This window comes from Chiloscyllium plagiosum, chromosome 31, assembly GCF_004010195.1.
Source record: "Chiloscyllium plagiosum isolate BGI_BamShark_2017 chromosome 31, ASM401019v2, whole genome shotgun sequence".
Classification (NCBI taxonomy): Eukaryota; Metazoa; Chordata; class Chondrichthyes; order Orectolobiformes; family Hemiscylliidae; genus Chiloscyllium; species Chiloscyllium plagiosum.
In genome coordinates, this window is record NC_057740.1 from 15,963,656 (window position 1) to 15,989,222 (window position 25,567).

Sequence of the window (25,567 nt, forward strand, 5' to 3'; positions counted from 1 at the left end):
AAATGTTTAAGTTGTACCTAGCAACTTCTACCACTTCCTCAGGCAGTTCATTCCATTTCCTCTGACAGTTCATTCCACATTCGAACCACCAGTGAAGAACAAATTTCAATAGCATCACACCCTCATAACCCGAGAAACAGAAGGAAACCATTTAGCCCTCGGAGCTTATTTGACCATTTATTGAGGCCCAAGTTGAACTGTATTTAACTCTATTCACACACCACACTTCTGCAACCTTAACACCCTTACAAAACAAAAAGTAATCTCCGTTCAAATCCACTCAAATTCAAACCCCCTCCACCATCAACAATAATCTCCCTGGTTTAGTCACATTCTTGAGGGAAGGAAATCTGCCATCCTTACCCAGTCTGGCCTACGTGTGACTCCAGACCTAGCAATGGGGTTGGCTTTTATCATCTATCCATAATTGCCCACAGGACACAAATGAATAAAAAAAGTTGTGAACTGTTCAAATGACGCCCCCATCCCAACAAGTCTCAACAGCCTTTTGGAGATGACACTTCAAATTTCCAATAGCCCTTGTGTAAAGATATATTTCTTGAAAGCACCCTAGAACGTTCTTGAATTTTAATGTGATGTCCCTTTCCTGTGGATTCTTCCGCCCAAGGGGAACAGTTTCTCTCTCTCCCCCACCAAATCCTTTAATCATAATAAACTCAACTGAATCACCCATTGTCTTCCTGTACTCGAGGAAACACAGGACTGATCTGCACACTCTCTCCTTTTGACTTAACATTTAATCTTTTGTCAGCACAGGCTCGAGGAAGGCTCTCACTAGTGCTCCACTTTGCTAAGACAGAATTTCCATTTTGCAGTTGCTCACTCACCGCAGTGTCCATCAGACATCTTGTAGCTGTTCTTGTGGTTATCACAGGCACGTTTATTGAGCTCGCGCTCATTTCTGTAATTCTTGCTACCGCTGCCACAGACCACACTCTTCTGGTCTCTGCTACACATGGTCGCACAGACACGTGGCAGACTGGCCATCGGACAACTGGACGCAGGTGCTTCCAAATCCGCAGCTCACCTCGTTACAGGGGTCCTTCGAGCCACAAAGTCCTTTGCTATGGAGACACAGAAGTCCAAGATGGGAAGAGAGGTGTCTGTGATTGTCCAGGTAAACTTGAAGTCAGGGTGGAAGGTGCTTGTGAAGTTGATGAACTGTTCAACTTCCTCGTGGGAGCATGAGGTGGTGCCGATACAGTCATCAATGTCGTGGAGGAAAAGGTGGGGAATTATTTTATTACAATTCCTACAGCGCACTTCTCCAAAACATCCAAAGTTCTTCTCAAGAAAGTCTTCTGGAGTGCATCCAGCAGCGTCATCTCCATGTCAATTTAGTGACCAATACTACATATGAACATACAATCAAGGAACAAGAATAGGCCAGTCAGCCCTTCCAGCCTGCTCATTCAATAAGATCATGGCTTTAACCTGAACTTTACCTTCCTGCATGTCCTTGATAATCTTTTATTCCCTTGGAAATCAAGAATCTATGTGCCTCTGCTTTAAAAATACTTAAACATTCAGTGTTCACTTCCTTTTGAAGGAAGAAATTCCAAAAACTCTCAACCCTCAAAAATGTTTACCTCATCTCTGTCTTAAGTGGGTGACCTATTACTTTTAAACTATGACCCATAATTCTGGATTCTCCAACAAGAAGAAAGATACTTTTCACATTCATCCTGTGCACAGCATTATGAAGACTGCACAGTCACTTATTTTTAAGCAACAGAACCAGCTGCAGCAACACTGATCTTTGCCTCTTGCCAGCTGTTGTGCAAATTCAAGGAGGCAATCATTAATTTTTTTTTGTTGAATGATTTTGCTAGTTAGGATCACTTGGGCAAAGTCCACTTGAGTGATAATCACGTTCTGAAGCACTGGGCAATGAAGTGCACCACATGGTCCACTGCAGCTTCTGTTCTGTTCCCAATTGTGTGGTAATGACAAAGAGGAAAACACTTGCATTTATATAGTGCTTGTCATGACCATTGGACATCTGAAAGCATGCTAGAAGCTACACACGAAGGACGCCGCTCTTTGCAGCATTTTTCAGCAATACTCAAGAAATTACATTTTTGATTTAGCACATGGGTAACTCAATGATGCATACTGATGCATCATTATGTTAACTTAATTTTTGTTTAGCTTTTCTTGTGTTCATATAATTGAACGGAAAAATTTTGGGAGTGTTGTTGAAGCCTCTCTGCAATATTGCTCATGATGGGATAGTTTGCTGTCAACATTCTCTTTTAGGGTAAGGATCTACTGGGCTCATTGGTCTGGTGTGTTTGAGGAAAGCCAAATACTGATCTAACATGAAAAAACTCTTATTTTAAATGAGATGTGGTATTGCATGTTGGAAACTAAGGACAAGTTACATAATGTGATAGCCATTGTTACAGAGACTAGGAGGAGGACTAGATGTTAGGTTTCACCCCTTTGAGATCGTAAGCTGTTCTGCCCAACAGGTCCATATGAAATCATCATAGTGGGTGGCGCTTAAGGTTCTTTTCAGTGTTAACATTTTTAGACACTTACACCCATATCCATCTCTTTCCAAGTCTTTTTTCCCTCAGTTAATATCTCATATTTAAATGTATAATTATATTGTTTTTATTTACTCGTGGTATGTATGTGCCACTGGCTACCCGCGAGAAGAAGATGGGGAGCTGGCTCCCCTGAATTGGTGTAATACACATGCTGCAGCGAGCAAATCCCAAGATACGGACCAATTAATACCAAAGGATCAGCAATACACTTCAAAGCCAGGATGGTGCATTGCCCAAGAGGAAATAAAGGTGGTGGCATCCCAATGTATCCATTGCCTTCTTTGTTCCTGATGGAAGTGATCATGTGTTTAAAAGCTGTTTTCTAAGGATCATTGGTGAATATCTACAGTGCACTTGTAGATGGTATGTACTGCTGCTCCTGAGTGCTAGTGGTGAAGGGTATGGATATTTGTGGATATGGTGCCAAACAAGTGGGGTTGCTTTTCTTCCCTATCCACGAGTCTCTTGACTTCACAAATTCAGGTTATGTGGAAATTTCATTATTCTCCTGGGGTGTTTTCTTCAGATTTGGAAGGTTGGTGTCATAGAAAATCTCCTGAAGTGTCTCAAGAATCCTCTTTAATGCTGTTTAGCAAGTGGATTACAATTAGCAATTGAATTCTGGAAAGTGGCTATGGTTTTAAGGAGCACTTCGATTCCTGAATAACAATTGTTTCCTCCCGTTCAATAGTTTACTATTAGGCAAGGTTGTTATATTAACTATCATCCACCAAAAAGGCCAAGAACCTTGTTAATAAAGGGCTCTTGTGGCATTATGGTAGTTCTCTGCCTCTGAGTCAGAGGTCCAGGACCAAGTCCCACCTGTTCTAGCTGTGTTTAATAACATATCAGAATGCGTTGATTAAAAATATGTACAACCTTAGTAATGTGTGTTGTTAGGCAATTCAATTGTCATTCAATCTCTCTATGATCTTTCAGACATCAAATCAGAAATGAATGCAAACTGACTCTTATCCTTTAATGAACCACAAAGGACCTTTTAGTGCCAAAACTGTCTAGAGAAGACTTCCCCATAGATCATTCTTAATGCCAAACTCATTATTCTCAACATTCAAATATCCAATAAAATGTTCACTTCCCCTCCCTTATGGAATGACAAATTCCCGCATAATGTTCCATGGGGTGGGCAAGAAGTAACATTCCTCCTATAGCTTGTCAAGAGTAGCCATTCTTCAATTATGAGACTAAACAACAAGTATCATAATGCTATTTGATTAGCAGCGGCATCAAACTTGCTTCCTAATTCAATTAAGAAACAAACATTTTTCAGTAACAGCAATAATGGTGATCAGGAACAAAAAGTATGAATGACTGTTCACTTCACTAGCTTAGTCTCAATCCATTTCAAATACTTACACTGTTTTGTTTCAGCTCAGAAAAGTTTACAACAGAGGGAAAAGATCAAATCTAAGTGGTTCCAGTTCAACCATGAATAAGATGCTGGGAGAGTTCACTATACAACAAGTCTATCATTTAATTCCTTACATTCAATTAATTTTTCAGGATCATAATTCCCAAGGAAAATAGTATTTCTTTGATTATTTACCATGATTAGGAGAAAAAAGTAGTGAATGTTGACTCCAGATAACAACATGTCCTTTCAATCCAGGTGGTTGTATAATTGTAGCCTCAGAATCATCAAAGTTCAAAACAAAATCACTTGAAGTGAGGTTACCATAGACTGAAAAATGCCTGAAATGAAACTGATAACAAATATCAATTTTCTAAATTGTTACCAAGAAAATTCAAGTTTTGTTAATTAATGTATCATAATGTATCACTTGAACCTAAGTTAAAACCAGTTATTCAAAACTTACACAAATCATTGCAGAGACACACTTGGTACCTTCTGTTCTGATACTGTTCATTGAACAACTAAGAGTCATAGGCAGTTCAATTGTGAGAAAAAACACATTACATTAAATAACATGAAGGACGTTATGGCTGAGTAGAATAGTGTAGATACAACTTGAATTGTCCCTGAGAGTATAGATATAGAATTTCAAGCTATAAATGTGAACATAGATTATTAATTTAATTGAGCTTGTCACATGGTGCATATGTTTATACTTCTGTAAAATGGAACCCCAATTCAAACATCAATGTTACATTCCTAAAGGCTTCAGAAATCTTGTTAAGTACCAGGTAAAGGAGCAGAGCAGAGATATGATTACTTTGCAGGCATGCAGCATGTTGGGGCGAATGCTTAATATAGTGATTGGAATGAGGCCAGGTGGATCTTATTGACTATGAGATCCTTGATTGGGATTGTTAACCTTGGCCAATCAGGGAACACTGGCTGACAGACATACACAGTAGTGTTATATATTGGGTGTGGGCATTTGCACTCCCTTCTTGATTTTCTTAAAAACCTCCTCCTCTGTTTTTGGTTGCACTTCAATCCCACGCTCCTGATCTTCGGGCACCCGGTACGGAGGAGGGAGGGCAGGTCTGAAGACCTCCTCGTGGTTCTGCTCCTGGGCCTGGTCAAACAGGCCATAAACAGGTCCAAGCAGCGGGCCGTGGAGGGGGTCGTTAGGGCCGACTGCCTGCCCCTCTTCCGTGGTTACGTTAGGGCCCGGGTGTCCTTGGAGAAGGAGCATGCGGTGTCCACCAACACCCTGGAGTTGTTCAGGGAGAGGTGCGTGCCACAGGGAGTGGAGTACATTATTTCCCCCTCCAACTCTATTTTGATTTAGTCCCTACCTTCCCTTCACTGTTTTGATCACACAGCACTGCCCTTTGATGTGAAGGGCAGTGGTTGTCACTGGCCACCCGGGTGTTTTCCTATCTTCCTGGTAGTGGAAATCGAATAAAGATTCGTACACCTTGTGTCTCTCACTGTGTCTCACACCTGCACACACACACACCATGGGTGCTGGGGAAAAAAATAATAATAAGTACTACCGCAGTTAGGTGGTAGTGTGGGTGAAAAACAAAAACAAATTAAAAAAAGATTAACAGGGAATTCACTATTTTGTGTCTTTCACTGTGCCTCACACTTGCACACACAACATAGATGCCAGGGGAAAAACATAAGCACTACTGAAGTTAGGCGGTAGTGTGGGGGTAAAAAAAAAGGAGAAAAAATAAAAACAGGAGAGTTAGATATACTGGAAAAAAAAGAAGAAAAAAAAGAAAAAATACACAGTAGTGTTATATATTGGGTGTGGGCATTTGCACTCCCTTTTTGATTTTCTTAAAAACCTCCTCCTCTGCTTTTGGTTGCACTTCAATCCCACGCTCCTGAACTTCGGGCATCCGGTACGGAGGAGGGAGGGCTGGTCTGAAGACCTCCTCGTGGATCTGCTCCTGGGCCTGGCCAAACTGGCCATAAACAGGTCCAGGCAGCGGGCCGTGGAGGGGGTCGTTAGGGCCAACTGCCTACCCCTCTTCCGCGGTTACGTTAGAGGCCGGGTGTCCTTGGAGAAGGAGCACGCAGTCTCCACCAACACCCTGGAGTTGTTCAGGGAGAGGTGGGCGCTGCAGGGAGTGGAGTGCATTATTTCTCCCTCCAACTCTATTTTGATTTTGTCCCTGCCCTCCCCCTCACTCTTTGATCACATAGCATCGCCCTTTGATGGGAAGGGCACTGCTTGACACTGGCCACCCGGGTGTTTTCCTATTTTCCTGGTGGTGGAAATTGAATAAAAATTCGTACACTTTGTGTCTCTCACTGTGTCTCACACCTGCACACACACACCATGGGTAAAAAAAAGAAAAAAAAAACAGGTGTGAGCATTGCCCTTTGATGTGAAGGGCACTGCTTGTCACTGGCACTCGGGTGTTTTCCCTTTTGAGAGTTGGATCAGTGTGTGACTGTGTGCGAGCATGTGCAAGGACTCTCCTCCTTGAAGGGGACTGTCCCTGGACTAGCTGCCCCACATCGAGAGAGAGGAAAGAAGAATGAAGGAAGAAGAGGTGGAGAAAAAAAAATAAACAGTAGTGTTATATATTGGGTGTGGGCGTTTGCACTCCCTTTTTGATTTTCTTAAAAACCTCCTCCTCTGCTTTTGGTTGCACTTCAATGCCATGCTCCTGATCTTTGGGCACCCGGTACGGAGGAGGGAGGGCCGGTATGAAGACCTGCTCGTGGGTCTTCTCCTCAGCCTGGCCAAACTGGCCATAAACAGGTCCAGGCAGCGGGCCGTGGAGGGGGTTGTTAGGGCCGACTACCTGCCCCTCTTCCGTGGTTACTTTAGAGCCCAGGTGTCCTTGGAGAAGGAGCACAGAGTCTCCACCAACACCCTGGAGTTGTTCAGGGAGAGGTGGGCGCCACAGGGAGTGGAGTGCATTATTTCCCCCTCCAACTCTATTTTGATTTAATCCCTGCCCTCCCCTTCACTGTTTGATCACACAGCATTGCCCGTTGATGTGAAGGGCAGTGCTTGTCACTGGCCACTCGGATGTTTTCCTATCTTCCTTGAGGTGGAAATTGAATAAAGATTTATGCACCTTGTGTCTCTCACTGTGTCTCACACCTGCACACACACACACCATGGTGCTGGGGAAAAAAAAGCACTACCGCAGTTAGGCGGTAGTGTGGGTTTTTTTAAAAAAAACATAAACAATAGTGTCCTATATTGGGTGTGGGCGTTTGCACTCCCTTTTTGATTTCCTCAAAAACCTCCTCCTCTGCTTTTGGTTGCACTTCAGTCCCACGCTCCTGATCTTTGGGCACCTGGTACGGAGGAGGGAGGGCAAGTCTGAAGATCTCCTCGTGGGTGTGCTCCTCAGCCTGGCCAAACTGGCCATAAACAGGTCCATGCAGCGGGCCGTGGAGGGGGTCGTTAGGGCCGACTGCCTGCCTCTCTTCTGCGGTTACGTTAGAGCCCGGGTGTCCTTGGAGAAGGAGCACAGAGTCTCCACCAACACCCTGGAGTTGTTCAGGGAGAGGTGGGCGCCACAGGGAGTGGAGTGCATTATTTCCCCTTCCAATACTATTTTGATTTAATCCCTGTCCTCCCCTTCACTGTTTGGTCACACAGCATTGCCCTTTGATGTGAAGGGCACTGCTTGTCACTGGCCACTCGGGTGTTTCCTTTCTTCCTGGTGGTGGAAATTTGAATAAAGATTCGTGCACCTTCTGTCTTTCACTGTGTCTCACACCTGCACACACACACCGTGGGTGCCAGGGGAAAATATAAGCACTACCGCAGTTAGGCGGTAATGTGGGGGTTTAAAAAAAACAGTAGTGTTATATGTTGGGTGCGGGCGCTTGCACTCCCTTTTTGATTTCCTCAAAAACCTCCTCCTCTGCTTTTGGTTGCACTTCAGTCCCACGCTCCTGATCTTCGGGCACCCGGTGCGGAAGGGGGAGGGCAGGTCTGAAGACCTCCTCGTGGTTCTGCTCCTGGGCCTGGCTAAGCTGGCCATAAACAGGTCCAGGCAGCGGGCCGTGGAGGGGGTCGTTAGGGCCGAATGCCTGTCCCTCTTCTGCGGTTACGTTAGAGCCCGGGTGTCTCTGGAGTAGGAGCACGCGGTCTCCACCAACATTCTGGAGTTGTTCAGGGAGAGGTGGCCGCCGGAGGGAGTGGAGTGCATTATTTCCCCCTCCAACTCTATTTTGATTTAATCCCTGCCCTGCCTTTCACTGTTTGATCACACAGCTTTGCCCTTTGATGTGAAGGGCACTGCTTGTCACTGGCCACTCGGGTGTTTCCTTTCTTCCTGGTGGTGGAAACTGAATAAAGATTTGTGCACATTGTGTCTTTCACTGTGTCTCACACCTGCACACACAGCATGGGTGCTGGAGGCAAAAATAAGCACTACGCAGTTAGGCAGTAGTGTGGGGATTAATAAAAAGGGAAAAAAACAAACAGTAGTGTTATATTTTGGGTGTGGGCACTTCCTATCCCTTTTTGATTTCCTTAAAAACCTCCTTCTCTGTTTTTGGTTGCACTTCAGGCCCACGCTTCTGATCTTCGGGCACCTGGTGCACAGGGGGGAGGGCAGGTCTGAGGACCACCTCGTGGGTCTACTCCTGGGTCTGGCCAAACTCGCTATAAACAGGTCGAGGCAGCGGGCCATGGAGGGGGTCATTAGGGCGAATTGCCTGCCCCTCTTCCACGGTTATGTCTGAGCCAGGCTGTCTCTGGAAAAGGAGCACGCTGTGTCCACCAACAACCTGGAGTTGTTCAGGGAGAGGTGGGCACTGCAGGGAGTGGAGTGCATTATTTCCCCCTCCAACTCTATTTTGATTTAATCCCTGTCCTGCCCTTCACTGTTTGATCACACAGCATTGCCCTTTGATGAGAAGGGCACTGCTTGTCACTGGCCACTCGAGTGTTTCCTTTCTTCCTGGTGGTGGAAATCGAATAAAGATTCGTACACCTTGTTCTCTCACTGTGTCTCACAACTGCACACACACAACATGGGTGCTGGGAAAAAAATAAGCACTACCGCAGTTAGGCGGTAGAGTGGGGGAAAAGAGGGAAAAAAAAATAAACAGGAGTGTCAGGGGTTAAAAAAAACAGTAGTGTTATATGTTGGGTGTGGGCGCTTGCACTCCCTTTTTGATTTCCTTAAAAACCTCCTTCTCTGTTTTTGGTTGCACTTCAGTCCCACGCTTCTGATCTTCGGACACCTGGTGCGGAGGGGGAGGGCATGTCTGAGGACCTCCTCGTGGGTCTACTCCTGGGCCTGGCCAAACTGGCCATAAAAAGTTCAGGCATTGGGCCGTGGAGGGGGTCGTTAGGGCCGATTGCCTGCCCCTCTTCCGCGGTTATGTCAGAGCCCGGGTGTCCTTGGAGAAGGAGCACACGGTCTCCACCAGCACCCTGGAGTTGTTCAGGGAGAGGTGGCCGCCGCAGGGAGTGGAGTGCATTATTTCCCCCTCCAACTCTATTTTGATTTAATCCCTGCCCTGCCCTTCACTGTTTGATCACGCAGCATTGCCCTTTGATGAGAAGGGCACTGCCTGTCACTGGCCACTCGGGTGTTTCCTTTCTTCCTTGAGGTGGAAATTTGAATAAAGATTCATGCACCTTGTGTCTTTCACTGTGTCTCACACCTGCACACACGCAACATGGGTGCTGGGGAAAAATAAGCACTACCGCAGTTAGGCGGCAGTGTGGGGGTAAATTAAAAAGAAAAATAAATAAATAAAGGGTTACTTTGATTTTTAAAAAATTAAACAGGAGTGTTAGGGATTCTATTCACTCTGAGAACTGGCTCTGAGGGAGCTGGATCAGTGTCTGGGACCCCACACATGTTAATAAAAGGGGACTTGGTGATGGAATACAGTCCACTAGATATTTCAGTAGCAATGAGGTTGGGATACATTCATGAAGAAATTTGCTTGTAACAGTCATCTTTGAGTTGGGGTAAGCATTTCTGGCATCATGACGTAAAAAAAAATAAACAGTATTGTTATATATTGGGTGTGGGCGCTTGCACTCCCTTTTTGATTTCCTTAAAAACCTCCTTCTCTGTTTTTGGTTGCACGTCAGTCTCACGCTTCTGATTTTCGGGCACCTGGTGCAGAGGGGGGAGGGCAGGTCTGAGGACCTCCTCGTGCGTCTATTCCTGGGCCTGGCCAAACTGGCCATAAACAGGTCCAGGCAGTGGGCCGTGGAGGTATTCGTTAGGATCGATTGCCTGCCCCTCTTCCGCAGTTATGTCAGAGTCCGGGTGTCTCTGGAGAAGGAGCACGCTGTGTCCACCAACACTCTTGAGCTGTTCAGGATGAGATGGGTGCCACAGGAAGTGGGGTGCATTATTTCCCCCTCCAACTCTCTTCTGATTTAAATCCTGCCCTCCCCTTCACTGTTTGATCATGCAGCATTGCCCTTTGATGTGAAGGGCACTGTTTGTCACTGGCCGCTTGGGTATTTCTTTTCTTCCTGGTGGTGAAAACTGAATAAAGACTTGTAAACCTTGTGTCTTTCACTGTGTCTCACGCAAAAAAAAGAAGAAAAAGAATAAACAGGAGTGTCAGAGGTTCTGCTCACTCTGACAGCTGGCTCTGAGGGAGCTGGATCAGTATAGAGTGAAGGACTGCTCTTTAAAGAGAAGAGGAGACTGATTTTTGTTGGTTTCTTTTCATTAAGGAAGAGTTTATTTTGAAGTTCTTTGTTTTTTTTTGATTTATAAAAAAAAACCAGTAGTGTTATATATTGGATGTGGGCACTTGCACTCCCTTTTTGATTTTCTTAAAAACCTTCTTCTCTGTTTTTGGTTGCATTTCAGTCCCACGCTACTGATCTTTGGGAACTCGGTGGGGAGGGGGGAGGGTAGGTCAAAGGACCTCCTCATGGGTCTACTCCTGAGGCGGTCAAACTAGCCATAAAGAGGTCTAGGCAGTGGGCCTTGGAGGAGGTCATTAAGGCCAACTGCCTAGACCTCTTCCACAGTTATGTCAGAGCCCGGGTATCTCTGGACAAAGAGCATGCAGTGTCCACCAACACCCTCGAGATTTTCAGGGAGAGGTGGGCACTGCAAGAAGTGGAGTGTATTATTTTCTCCTCAAACTCTATTTTGATTTAATCCCTGCCCTCGCCTTCACTGTTTGATCACAGATTACCCTCTGAGAAGGGTACTGCTTGTCAATGGCCACTCAGATGTTTCCTTTCTTCCTGGTGGTAGAATATAAATAAAGATTTAGACAATTGTTGTTTTTCACTATGTCTGATAACTACGCAGAAACAAAGAAAAAGAAAAAAAAAGGAATGTCAAAGAATCTGTTTACTCTGAGAACTGGCTAAAAAAGATATAAATAAACAAGGGGGTCAGAGGTTCTGCTAACTCTGAGAGCTGGCTCTGAGGCAGTTGGATTAGTGTCAAGGGCTCTCTATGTGTAAATAAAGGGTGACAAAATTTTTTTAAAAAAATAAACAGTAGTGTTTAATGAGCACAGCAGCAGTAGCTGTCTGGCTCACAGCCATTGCCATGTGATGCCTCAAAATGGCAGTGCTCAGACCCAATGCCATGCACCAACTGGAGGATACTCAGGTGTGTGGTAGAATCCTGTCTACATGTATCGCTGCTGAAATTAAATTTCACATTGGCCCTAGGATTCCGAACCTCCCTCGGGCACCTGTGCCCCACAACCTGAGCCTCCAGAATATGTGTTGTGTATCATTCAGGGAAGCAAAATGGCGATTCATATACAGACTGCTGCTGCACCCCATCCACCTCTTCTCCTTCATCCACTGCCTAGATATGCCTTGGCATTTCTATTTGCCACCAGGCTATGGGGATCCCCAGTGGAGGGCACACTATGCAGGAGACATCTGCCTTTCCCTTGGGAATCTGAGGTAGAGGGTGCTGCACGCAGCAGTCCCTTATAACCACAAATTGCAGTAGTTCATGGACCCTGAGACCAACTGTTTGTTTTGTAGTGCTGTGGAGTCCGTGGACCACGTATATATTGGTTGTGAGCATTTACACTCCCTTTTTAGTTACAGAGGAACCTTGATTATCCAGAATTCAATTATTCAAATTTCGGATCATCTGCCAAGATCACGAGGTCCTGAAGCTTGACTAAACTATGTTATCCGACATTCGATTATTCGAACATTCAATTATCCAACAAAATATTCCCTGCCCATGTCATTCGGATAACCAAGGTTCCTCTGTATTTAGATAAACGTTTTTTTTTGGTTGCACTTCAGCACCATGTTCCTGATCTTTGGACACCCAGTGCGGAGGGATGCAGCAGGTCAGAGGATTTCCTCAATGATCTGCTCCTGGCTCTGGCCCTGGCCCTGGCCAGGCTGGCTATAAACAGGTCCTGGTAATGGGCCATGGAGGGGGTCATCTCTGCTGACTGCAATTTAAGGTTTAACAGGAGTTTTGATTATAGTAAGAAAAAGAAGAAAAGTTACAAACCTACCTTCTTATCAACTTTTATCAACAACGATAATGTTGATACTGATGGTTGGATAATTGCACCTTGAAATATTCCCTTTGGATAAATGGTAAATCATTTTAAAATAACACTTGCTGAATTCATTACTTGAATGTACACCTACAATTCAGTGTAAGGATAGATGAAATAAATAATCATTTTAACATTGAAGTTAGGTGAAGTTTTAAGACTATGATCTGATGCCACTAAATCCCTCATTTCACTTCTTTAGCACCTGTGGATGAACAAATCTGGATATAGATAACTTCAACAACCCTTTGCATAAGAAATCTGTTCACGTTGACCAATCTGGACCTATTCCCAAGCACAATGTAAGCAAAGGTGAATGGCTGCAACTGAATGGAATGCTCTTCAGTTGGACAATGAGAAAGGTTTGCATTTTTTTAACCATTTATGGATTAAAAAATATAAGATGATTTTATTAGTGCATAATAGGCATGGTCAGACTTTGATAGATTTGGAAAAGTGAACAAATATTATATTGAATACATTATCAAACTTAAAAAAAACATACAAGATTACTGAAAATCTATTTACAAACTCCTAATTCAATCGCTCTTTTCAAGTTGTCAGGTTATGCTTAAGTATTGAATATTGACAGGCTCCTGTTCTTAACTGGAGTTAGATACTCAGAAAAAGGCATGCTTTTGGAACAGGTGTCAGAACCCTGAAAAATATTTTTGGGAAAACATTCATTTCCAACTGGCTTAATGGCACAAGGTGGGGCTTTCAGTGGAGTCACAAATTATGGAAGATGCAACACTCATTGTAAGGGACCACATTTTTGGACTATAAGCTGAAATGGAAATTGGACACTTATATAACTGAAATATTAGAAGAATTTTGCAACTTGGTAAAATTAGGTAAGGTACATTTTCAACTGTTTAAGCAGTGAGGGGAATCATAGTTGTGGGTATGTTCGCCGAGTTGGGAAGTTGATTTGCAGACGTTTTGCCCGCTGCCTAGGTGACATCATCAGTGATTTGGAGCCTCCTGTGAAGTGCTGTTGCACTGTGTCTTCTGGAATTTATTTGGTTCTGTTCCTACTGTTCCGGTAGTTTGTTGTAGTTGCCAGTACATTGGGTTTAGGTCTATTTGTTTACTCCTCTATGTGAAAGGAATATATTGTGCCAGAGTTGTACCAAGGTTGTTTGATTTAAGGAAAGATTGTCTGTCTGTATGTCTGATGAAAACGTTTAGATTGGTTGAACTGTAGTTTGTTACATTCGAAGTGCAGGACAGCCAGAAACCTCCAGAAAAATCCCACTCTCTCTTCATGTGGGGAAATGATAAGAAAACCAAGAAAGATTAAAAGGAATTCTAATGAGAAAAGATGTAGATCCACCAAGTCCACTATCAATGTGAAAAACAATGATGTCTTTATAGACAACAATGGATAATGTTTGTTAAAATCAAGAATAACTATAAGCGACAATTTAATCTGTAATTGAAATCTGGATTTTTGATCTTAGGAATTTTGCTTTCCCTATCAATTTTTTCCAACCATAATATGTGTAAAATTATCTATCTTAATCATTATTGAGTGTGTTCAGTATTTTTGGGATTTTTAAAAGGTTATAGTTCAGTTCTGTCATAGAAGATCAGTAATTCTTTATTTTCTCTTTTATTTGCTGAAGTCAATCATGTTACGATGAATAGTCATTTCCTTTTCATGTTAAAACCTTGTGAATTGCTTTTGTTCCAAACAGCAATCAGTAAGGTAAATTGGTTATTTTAGTCATTTAACTGGGATTTTACACATCTTGTGACAGCTTATGAACTGTAGGGCATGAATATCAGCATAGTCTTTCCAGTCGCCATGATATTTCAAGACCATTCAAATACTGGGCACAAGCATCAATATAGCATCAATAGATATCACTATATCCATTTCAGCTATGTACAAAGGATAACAGGTGAAAGAATTAATAAACTAATTCTAATATTAAATTCAATTTTGATATATTCCTATTATTTTCAGCTACTCATCGAAATAAAAATAACTGCAATAAATAGAAACATACCTCAGCTTGCATTATTGGCCTCATTTCCTTAAAATGATAGCCACCGTCGTTAGACAAGAAAATTGTAATTTCAGGCATCACAATATTTGCACGATATGCAATAACTACAGAGCTCACAGCCTGCAAAGGAAGAATAAATTTATCAAGGAATGATAATAGCATGAGAAAGTAACCGAAGAGTCAAATCTCGGTAGTTACCTTTTAATTCCTAACACATTAACAAGAATACTGATCCCATATATAGACAAAACAAAACTGTCAAATGCTTTCTGATATTTACATTTTATACAAGCAAAGGAAATTTGGTTTTAAAAGGGGTGAAAGTGTACATATTGCGACGCACAAGTAAATCACAACAGCCTGGAATGGGCTGATGGACAAAGTATAGAATATTTCTCGATCAGTCTTTGTTCCTAAAGAGCAGCAACAGAAGCAGTTTTATAGGGCTAAGGAAAATATGAAAAGAAGAGCTGTACTTTCATATAGTGTTTTTCATGGTCAAAGCCTTACAAACAATGAAGTAGAGCCACTGTTGTAATGTGGAAAGCTGACTTCCGCACAACCAGGTACCATAAATAACCATCTGACTGTGTGATCCTGATGTAGTGACATTAATGAAGTCAGCTGGGGGAATCTCACAGAATATGAGTTCCCTGACTGGGGCTGTTAACTTGATCCAATCAGGGAGCCCTGGCTGACAGATATAAACAGGAGTGTCAGGGGTTCTGTTCAGTCTGAGAGCTGGCTCTGAAAGCCCGTTCCCTCCGTGACTACCTGGTCAGGTCCACGCCCCCCTACAACCCACCCTCCTATCCTGGCACTTTCCCCTGCCACCGCAGGAACTGTAAAACCTGCGCCCACACCTCCTCCCTCACCTCTATCCAAGGCCCCAAAGGAGCTTTCCACATCCATCAAAGTTTTACCTGCACATCCACTAATATCATCTATTGTATCCGTTGCTCCCGATGCGGTCTCCTCTACATTGGAGAGACTGGGCGCCTCCTAGCAGAGCGCATTAGGGAACATCTCCGAGACACCCGCACCAACCAACCAAATCGCCCCGTGGCTCAACATTTCAACCCCCCCTCCCACTCTGCCGAGGATATGGAGGTGCTGGGCCTCCTCCACCACCGCTCCCTCACCACCACCATGCTGCTTTCTCCCCACCCCCACCCTCCTCCAGCTTATTTATCCACGCTTCAGGCTCACTGCCTTTATTCCTGATGAAGGGCTTTTGCCTGAAACGTCGATTTTGCTGCTCCTTGGATGCTGCCTGAACTGCTGTGCTCTTCCAGCACCACTAATCCAGAATCTGGTTTCCAGCATCTGCAGTCATTGTTTTTACCTATGAAGAAGCCAGATAAGTGTCAAGTACTATGATTAGAAAAATAAAGGGTGACTTGGTGATGGGTTACCAGCCTCTGTGGAGTTATTGCAGTGGCAATGAGAGAAAAAAAATACACTCATGAAATTTGCACACAATAGTCATCTTTGAGTTGGGATAAGCATTTCTGGCATCATGTTATTACTTGGGAAGCTTCACTCATTTGATTTTGCCATTGAAGACTGGGCCCAGAATGTGGAAAGAATGCATTGTTTTTACTGGGCAAATGACATTGGGGCAGATCAAAAGCAACAAGTAATTCTCCTGATAGCTTGTAGACCTGCAGCTTTTTTGGTTACCTCGAGTCTAACGTTTCTGGAGGCACCATACTAAAAGCTTTCAAGAGTTGATGGATTTAGTTAAGGAATATTAACTAAATATTAACTAAACACAAGCCTCCTCCAATTTTAAGACAGTATCAGTTTTACTCAGCTGTATGACAATCTGAATTGGGATTTTTGACAAAGTTAAGATGACTGGCAGAGACGTGTGACATTGATTTAACCCTTAATGATATGGCTGAGAGACCATTTGGTACATGTGATTAATGATGCAACCATACAAAAGCGCCTACTAGCTGAAGCCCAACTGGACTTCAAACAAGCACTACAACTGTTTTTGTCATTAGAAAATGCATCAAGTGAAGCATATGAGTTACAGGGTATGCTGATGTAATGGACACCCTTGCCAGGTCGACTTAGCTTGGAGACACCGCTTGAGTGAAGGCAATTGCAAAGCCTCATTCAGGACTTTTCTTGAATACAGGGAATCTAAGCCAGTCTACAGCAAAGCCCCAATACAAAGCCAAGTATTGGCCAAACAATTAACATTTTCTTCAGGATCTGGGCTGATAAGCCATGTTGCTGTCAGAATACAGACCCAAGACAGCAAAATAGTTCCATTAGGCCTGAATTTAGTAAGAGAACTCATAAGCCAGTATCCAAGAGAATGCACACCTTGCAAAACTCCACCTACATGTGGTTTGGAACAGTTAAATTGCTAAGCAACATTCAATCAGAGCCAATCAAATTACCAATCTGGTAAAACGGTCACCTGGTTCTAATGGAGGTTGATACGAACATGGTTGTATCAGTGATTGCAGAAACCAGTCTTTAACAAAATTCGCTCTGGACTCCAACCCTTAAGTTTGCATAAGACCTCAGCTAAACTGAAAGTCTATACCGGGAAACCTTTACAGTTTAAGGGTGAAACTTTGGTTCTGGTTTTGTCTGATAAACAGCTGGTTAACTTAACCAGCTTGTAAGTAAAAGGCTTGAGTCTAAGCCTGATAGGGTGAAATTGGTTAAGAAAGATTCAACCTGATTGGCCCAACATTTTTCAATTAGAAAATGGCTGCCTGAGTGAAATTTTAATTAAATACACAGAGGTTTTTCAGGAAAGTCTAGGGACTATCCAGGCAGCAAATGCCACCTTGCATGTTGACCAGGAAGCAATTCCGCCGATTCTGCAAGGTCCACCCAATGCCATTTGACTTAATTGCAAAGGTACAGGCAGAAATCAGGAGACTGAAAAACAAAGGAATCATTAAACCAGTCAGTTTATGGAATGGGCAGCACCGGTCGTACTGATTGTGAAGGCCAACAGGTTGGTTCACCTTTGTGGAGATTTTAAACAAACAGCAATTTGCTTCTTGCAGCTGGATAAATACCCATTCCCTTGCCTAGAGGGCTTGTACCAAAGCTGGTGGGGAGATAGGCTGTCCTTCATAATGCTGGACATGAGCCATGCATACCTGCAATGTGTTTAAATAAGGTTCCCAAGAAGTATATCACAATTAATATCCATAATGATTTGTACCAATACACGAAACTGCCATTTAGGGTATCGTCAGCCTGTGCTATTTTTCAGCAGATAGTAGAGAACATTTTACAAGGGCTACCCCAGGTTGCCATTTATCTCAATGACATGTGAATGACAGGGAAGATCAATTAAGAGTACTTAGAATTATTTGGACATAGCCCTCCGACATTTCTCCAAGGCCTTAGAAGGGAAAAATGTGTATTCCAGGCACCTTCCTCAAGTAACCTACTTGAGCTATAGAGTTGACAAGACCAGCTAACATACATTGGAAAATAAAGTAAGGATGATCAAAGGTGCCCTGAGTCCCATGTCTGTACTGAAGCTTAGATCGTTCCTTGGGCTGGTAAATTATTACAGAACATTCATAGGTAACCTGGCTTCCATCTGGCAACTTTGCATTATCTCTTAAAAGAGGGCCAGCCTTAGAAATGGTCACAAAGCCAACCCATAGCTTTCATGGAAGTAAAGGAACAACTATCATCCTCTAAGGTGCTTGCACACTATGATCCCAAGCAAAATCTAGTTTTTTCCACAACCACTCTCACATCTCCATGGCAACTTGCCATACAATCGCAGAAGGAGCAACACCTGTCCCTTCATCTCCTCCTTGCTCACCATCCAAGGGCCTAAACAGTCTTTCCATGTGAAGCATCATTTCACCTGCACCTCCTCCAATCTTCTGTATTGTATTTGCTGCAGCCGATGTAGTCTATTATACCAAATACAGACTGGGCGACCACTTTGCCGATTACGGGCGGCATGGTGGCTCAGAGGTTAACACTGCTGCCTGACAATGCCAGGGACCCAGGTTCATTTCCAACCTCAGGCGACTCTCTGTGTGGTGTTTACACATTTTCCCCGTGTCTGCTTGGGTTTCCTTCAGGTGCTCTGGTTTGCTCCCACAGTCCAAAGATGTGCTGGTTAGGTGGATTGAGCGCACTAAATTGCCCATAGGATCTAGGGGTGTGCAGACTACATGGATTAGCTGTGGGAAACGCAGAGTTACAGGAATAGGGGAATGGGTTTGGGTGATCTTTGGAGGGTTGGTGTGCACCCAATGGGCTGAATGGTTTACTTCCACATAATCTATGATTCCATGAACACCTTCGGTCTGTGTGCAAGCAAGCCCCTGACCTTCCCATAGTCGCTCATTTTAACACAGCGTCCTGCTTGCATGTCCACATGTCTGTCCTCGGCATGCTGCATTGTTCCACTGAATGTAGCACAAACCAGAGGAACAACATCTCATCTTCAGACGAGCACTTTATTGCCTTCTGGACTTAATATTGAGTTCACCATCTTTAAACTGTCAACCCTTGCTTTTAACTTGTTATCATGTTCCCTCTCCCCATCCCAGTTACTGTCCTTTCAATACTGACAGGAGACACACCATTGTTATGCCATTCTCACATTCCGATCACTTAATCTGAACTATCAACATCTTTTTCCACGAGCACCCTACACCCATTATCCCCACCATCACCACCCCCAAACTATAGCATAAATGCTGTCCTCTCCACTTCACTTCAGCTCTGATGAAGAGTCATCCAGACTCAAAACATTAGCTTGCTCTGTCTCCATGGATACTGTCTGGCCGGCTGTGATCTCCAGTATTGGATGTTTTCAGTACAGATTCCTAACATCTGCAGTAAGCTGTTCCAGAAATCTGGTATTGACATGCAATGCCTCCCTATATGACTTTGGGATAGTGTTGGCTCACAGATGGCCCAATGGAAAGGAACACCCAATAGCGTATGCTACCAGGACTTTGGCTAGTCCAGAGCACAAATATGCCTTGAGAGAGAAGAAAGGTTTGAAGGTCATCTTTGATATGAGAAGGTTCCGCCAATGTCTTTATGGAAGTAAATTTGTAATAATAACGGACCACAAACTCCTGCTAGGCCTACTTAAAGAGCACAAGACAGTGCCACACGTACCTTCAGGCCAAATTCAGCAATGAACTCTAATGCTAAGTGAATATAACTACAAGTTGCAACACCATCTGCAATGCCAAGTAGCAAATGCGGATGCATTGAGCCGCCGACCACTGGCAGATACACCACCAGTCATACCATCACTGGAAGATTCCATAATAGTTTTAAATTTTCTGGACACACTTCCAGTCACAGTTGACAATATCAGACTTTGGACACAGAAAGACCCAGTTCTAGCAAAGCTGAAACAGCTGGTGGTGATAGGGAAAAACCAAAGGTCCATCACAACCAGAACTGAAACCTTTTTTGAACTGAGAGAAACCAGATCACAGTAGGGCACGGCATATTATTACGGGGTGTCAGAGAGATTGTCCCAAGCAAAGGTCGTCGCCAGGTACTGGCTAAGGGTCATCCAGGGTTTTCAAAATGAAAATATTGGCAAGCATTTATGTTTGGTGGCTAGAATTGAATGCAACCATAGCCACATTGCTAGGGCAGTGCTCAGAGTGCAATCAAGAACAAAAATTACCAACATCATCTCCCCCATATTCGTGGGAATGGCCACACAAACCCTGGATTTTTACACGTTGAATATGCAGGTCCTTCTTTCATGGGTTCAGTGTTCTCAGTCATCATGGACGTTCACGCAAAGTGGCTGGATGCGCATAGAGTTCTTACATCAAACATGGGGACAATGATAGAAAACTGTGTGCATCTTTGGCAATATATGAACTCCCGGAAGTGTTAGTCACAGATAACAAGCAATCATTTGCCAGCAGGAATTTTGAGTATTTCCTCAAGTCAAATGGTATTTGATATATAAGAACAGCTCCATACCATCCAACAGTCTGGCTGAAAGAGCTTTAAAGGAAGGCTTGAAGAAACAGACCACAGCTTAACTAGATACCAAACCATCCCGGTTCCTATTTGATTACAGAACCATCCTTCATACAACTCCAGCAGAATTGCTAATGGGGGAAGACTCCACACCAGTTTAAATATGATCTTTCTGGACCAGGGAGATATGGGGGAAGAGAGATGAAACAGATTCAGGAATGCCATTGGCTGACACAAGATTCCACTAAACAACAGAGACAGTTTACTTCAAGAGACGAAGTTTGGTATAGGAACCACAGGGTAAGAGGCATGGTCAATGTAAGGTCAGGTCCAATGACATATAAAGTTCAAATAGGTACAATGGTCCTGAACAAGCATGTGGTCCATATGAAACTTGCAAACTCGCAAACCGTGTGAGAGCATAACGTACCGAGCTCCTTGGAACAGTCTGAAAGTCTGTCGGCATCCATGTGTTCTCCCTCTCTGTCAAGCATTCAAGAGACTTCAAAATATGAGATGGACATGGTGAATGTCGCCGCCTCTGCTTCCTGAAGAGGAAAATCAATTTCTTCAAAGACGCCTGGGCACAAGAGGCGAGCTACTGTGAGTTACATGCCGCCCTTATCTGAGGCAGTCGGAGGAACCTGACCCTTTGCTAAAATACCCCAGCAGGAGTTACAAAACAAATGAACTGGCCTATGTCCTCGGACTCCAAGGGGAAGGGATGTAGTGATTGTAATAAAGTTAGCCAGGTGGACCCTGATTAGGGCTGTTAATCTGGTCCAAACAGACAGCCCTGGCTGACTGATAAAAATAGATGTGCAGGTCCAGGCAGGAAAACAAGTGTCAAAGGGTCTGTTCACTCTGAGAGCTGGCTCTGAGGAAGTTTGATCAGTGTCAAGGACTCTCCAAGTATAAAGAAAGGGTGACTTAGTGACGGGATACCAGCCTCTATAGAGAAAGTAAAAAAAAGATAAAAGAAAAAAAAGTGTGCAGGTCCAGGCAGTGGGCATGGAGGGAATTGTTACAGCTGATTGTCTGCCACTCTTCCGTGGTTATGTCAGAGCCTGGACATTCCTGGAGAAGGAGCACACAGTGTCCACTAACACCCTCGAGATTTTCAGGGAGAGGTGGGCACCGCAGGGAGTGGAGTGTTTTATTTCCCCCTCCAACTCTATTTTGACTTAATCCCGGCCCTCCCCTTCACTGTTTGATCACGCAGCATTGCCCTTTGATGAGAAGGGCACTGCTTATCAATCGCCACCTGGCTGTTTCCTTTCTTCCTGGAGGTGGAAACTGAATATTTGTATAACTTGTGTCTTTCGCAGTTAGGTAGTAGTGTGGGGGTTTAAATAAATAAATAAATGGGAGTATCAGAGGTTCGGTTGAAACAAAAACAGCACAGACATCCTGTTCACTCTAAAAGAAGAAAAAAATATGAAAAAAAGGTGTGCAGGTCCAGGCAGCGGGTTGCGAAGGTGGTCGTTATGGCTGTTTACCTGCCCCTCTTCCGTGGTTATGTCAGAACCTGGATGTTCCTAGAGAAGGAGCACACAGTGTTCACTAACACCCTTGAGATTTTCAGGGAGAAGTGGGCACCGCAGGGAGTGGAGTGTATTATTTCCACCCTCCAACTCTATTTTGATTTAATCCCGACCCTACCCTTCACTGTTAGATCACGCAGCATTGCCCTTTGAGAAGGGCACTTTTTGTCACTGGCCACTTGGGTGTTTTCTTTCTTCCTGGTGGTGGAATATAAATAAAAATTTACACACTTGTTGTTTCACACTGTGTCCGACACTGCACAGAAAAGAAAAAAAAACAGGTGTGTTAGACACCCTGCTCACTCTGAGAGCAGGCTCTGAGGAAGTTCGATCATGGAGAGGAGCAGGGCCCTCAGTCTCTGCCGCCCGATGACTCAACCTCGGGGCACTCCAAAAAGGAGTGCACTGAGGAGGTTACCGCTGGTGGCCCTAGGGGTAGGGGGTGTGAGGCCAATTGGAGATGCCGGACCAGCACCAACTCCCTTGGGTGGGGCCACATTGGCCCCAGGGTCCCGTACTTCCCTGCGGGAACCTGTGCCCCACAACCTGTGCTGCCTCTGGAGTTTTAGTTTTGCTCCTTTTAGAGACATAAAACGGTGGGCCCTGTACAGACCACTGCTGCACACCTCTTTTCCCTCATCCACTGCCCCAATTTGCCCTGTCCTGCGCATTGCCACCAGGCAGTGGGATCCCCAGTGGAGGGCTCTCTACTCCGGGATCTGCGGTGGAGGGTGCTGCATGCAGCGGTCTCCTGCAACCACAGATTGCGGTGGTTCACAGGCTCCCAACCCAACTGCTTTTGCGGAGTCCATAGACCACGTATATATTGGGTGTGGGTATTTGCACTCCCTTTCTGATTTTCTTGAAAACCTTCTCCTCTGATTTTGGTTGGACTTCAGTCCCACGCTCCTGATCTTTGGGCACCTGTTTCGGAGGGGGGAAGGTAGGTCAGACAACCTTCTCGTGGGTCTGCTCCTGGGCCTGGCCAAACTGGCCATAAACAGGTCCAGGCAGCGGGCTGCAGAGGGGGTCAATATGTGCCAATATGGAAAATGACTTCTGTCTGTTTACTCTCCCGTTTCAGAATGTCTTCCACCCACTCAGAGACATCCAAGACCCCTGGCACCAGGGAGGCCCCTCTTCTGCAGTTATGTTTGTGCCCAGGTATCCTGAGAAGGAGCACGTGGGGTCTACCAACACCCTCAAGGTTTTAATGGAGAGGTGGGCACCACAGGGAGTGGAGTGTTTTATTTCCCCCCTCCAACTGTATTTTGATTTATTCCCTGGCCACCTCTTCACATTTTTGATCATGTAGCATTGCCCTTTGTCGAGAAGGGCACTGCTTGTCACTGGCCACTCTGGTGTTTCCTTTCTTCCTGGTGGTGGAATATAAATAAAGGTTTACGCAGTTGTTGTTCTTCACTGTATCGTACACCTGGACATACATGACATGGGTGCTGGGCAAAAAATATGCACTATCGAAAACAGAAAAGGAAACCGGTGTGTCAGACATCTGTCACTCTGAGAGCTGGCTCAGTATCCAGGACACTCCAATTTGTGTCAGGGAGGGGACTGACTCTCTGCTGCTGGCCCTGTTGGTTTCTGCTTTTTTTGGGGGGAGAACCTGAATCGTAAACTGACTGGTTTACAAAGCCAGTTTAGTTAACTGGTATTCCTTTTTTATTGAGGACTGATTTCTAAACTGCCTGATCTATACAGCCAATTTGTTTCAGATGTAACTCAGTTCTCATCTATACTGTTTCAAAAAACCTCCTGGACACATGTAACAAAATGGTCCCTATCCAAACCCCCAGCTCTAAGGGAGTCCCAGTCAACATGAAGAAAATTAAAATCGCCCACCACAAAACCCTCCTATTTTCACATCTTTTAAGAATCTGACTACATATCTCCTCCTTTATCTCCTGCTGGCACTGGAAGGTCTGTAGTACAACCCCGACATTGTGATTGCACCCTTCCTATTCCTAAGCTCTACTCATAGTGCCTCATCCAAGAACCCTTCAGGGTGTCCTCCCTCAACTCAGCTGTGATATTAGATTAGATTAGATTACATTACAGTGTGGAAACAGGCCCTTCAGCCCAACAAGTCCACACCGACCTGCCGAAGCAAAACCCACCCATACCCCTACATTTACCCCTTACCTAACACTACGGGCAATTTAGTATGGCCAATTCACCTGGCCCTGCACATCTTTGGATTGTGGGAGGAAACCGGAGCACCCGGAGGAAACCCACGCAGACCCGGGGAGAACGTGCAAACTCCACACAGTCAGTCGCCTGAGACGGGAAATGAACCCGGGTCTCTGGCGCTGTGAGGCAGCAGTGCTAACCACTGTGCCACCGTGCCGCCCACGTTATGCTCGCTAACTAGTAATGCAACTCTCCCACCTCTTTTGCTTCCTCCTCTGTTTTGTCTAAAAGAAATCAACATCCTAGGACATTAAGTTGTCAATATTGTCTCTCTTTCAAAAATATCTGTGATAGGAACATCATAATTGTATGCATTAATCCAGGCTCTAAATTAATCTGTATTACCTGCTATACTTCTTCCATTGAAGCAAATACAGTCCAAGCCTCCAGTTTTGCTGAGCTCAGCAACCTGTCCTAACTGCTCTTCCTCTTAGTTGTATTTGCCTTAGACGCAAGCTCTTCTCCAGTCTCTGTACTTAGTGATCTGCTACTCTGGTTCCCAACCCCTGGTCTTGCCAGGATGTTGGCGTCCCTTCAGTTTAGGTGCAACCCATCCTTCATGTACAGGTCCCACCTTCCCTGAAAGACATCCCAATGATCCACATGTCTGAAGCCCTCCCCGCTCTACCACCTTTTTAGTCACGTATTCAACTGTACACCGTTTCTGTTTCTCACCTCAGTAGTACGAGGTAATGGGGAGTAATCCTGAGATTACTATCCTAGAGGCGCTGCTTTACAGTTTACTACCTAACTCCCTGACTTGTTGTTGCAAGACCTTGTCACTCTTCTTACCTATTTCATTTGTGCCAATATGGAAAATAACTTCTGTCTGTTTACTCTCCCGTTTCAGGATGCCTTCTACCCGCTCAGAGACTTCCAAGACCCCTGGCAACAGGGAGGCAACATACCATCCTGGAGTCTTTCTCACAGCCACATAAGCACATTTCTGTGCCCCGACTTTTGAATCTCCAATTACTATTGCTCTACTATGCTTTGTCTCTCATCTTTACAACAGGCCCAGCCATGGTGCCACTGCTCTAGGGCTGCTTCGGCTGTCACCTAATGGGCTATCCGCCTCAGCAGTTTCCAAAATGGAACACTTGGTTGACAGGGGATAGCTGCAGGGGACTCCTGCACTGATGCCTGCCCTGTCTAGCAGTCACGCATCTATCTTCCTGTACTTTGGGTGTGACCATGTTTCTATAACTTACACATCCGACACTCTCCACCATTTGTGTGCCCCTTCGTGTCTCCAACTGCCGCTCAAGCCAATCCATTTGTTTAGTGAGCAGCTGAGGTTCGGTAATTATCAGGGATGCTCTCAGAATCCATGAGTGGCCACATCTG

At 44.5% G+C, this 25,567-nt stretch overlaps 1 protein-coding gene across 1 annotated transcript in view; it reads right to left on the reverse strand.

Annotated features, from left to right (window-relative positions):
* Positions 1 to 25,567, reverse strand: part of LOC122565549 — a 121,549-nt gene that overhangs the window by 36,116 nt on the left and 59,866 nt on the right. Inside the window, exons 5-7 of the mRNA XM_043721602.1 lie at positions 14,493 to 14,612; positions 12,433 to 12,504; positions 4,144 to 4,300 (exon numbers count right to left, since the gene is read on the reverse strand). Coding sequence (XP_043577537.1) covers positions 4,144 to 4,300; positions 12,433 to 12,504; positions 14,493 to 14,612 — 349 coding nt within the window. The remainder of the gene's footprint in view (positions 1 to 4,143; positions 4,301 to 12,432; positions 12,505 to 14,492; positions 14,613 to 25,567) is intronic.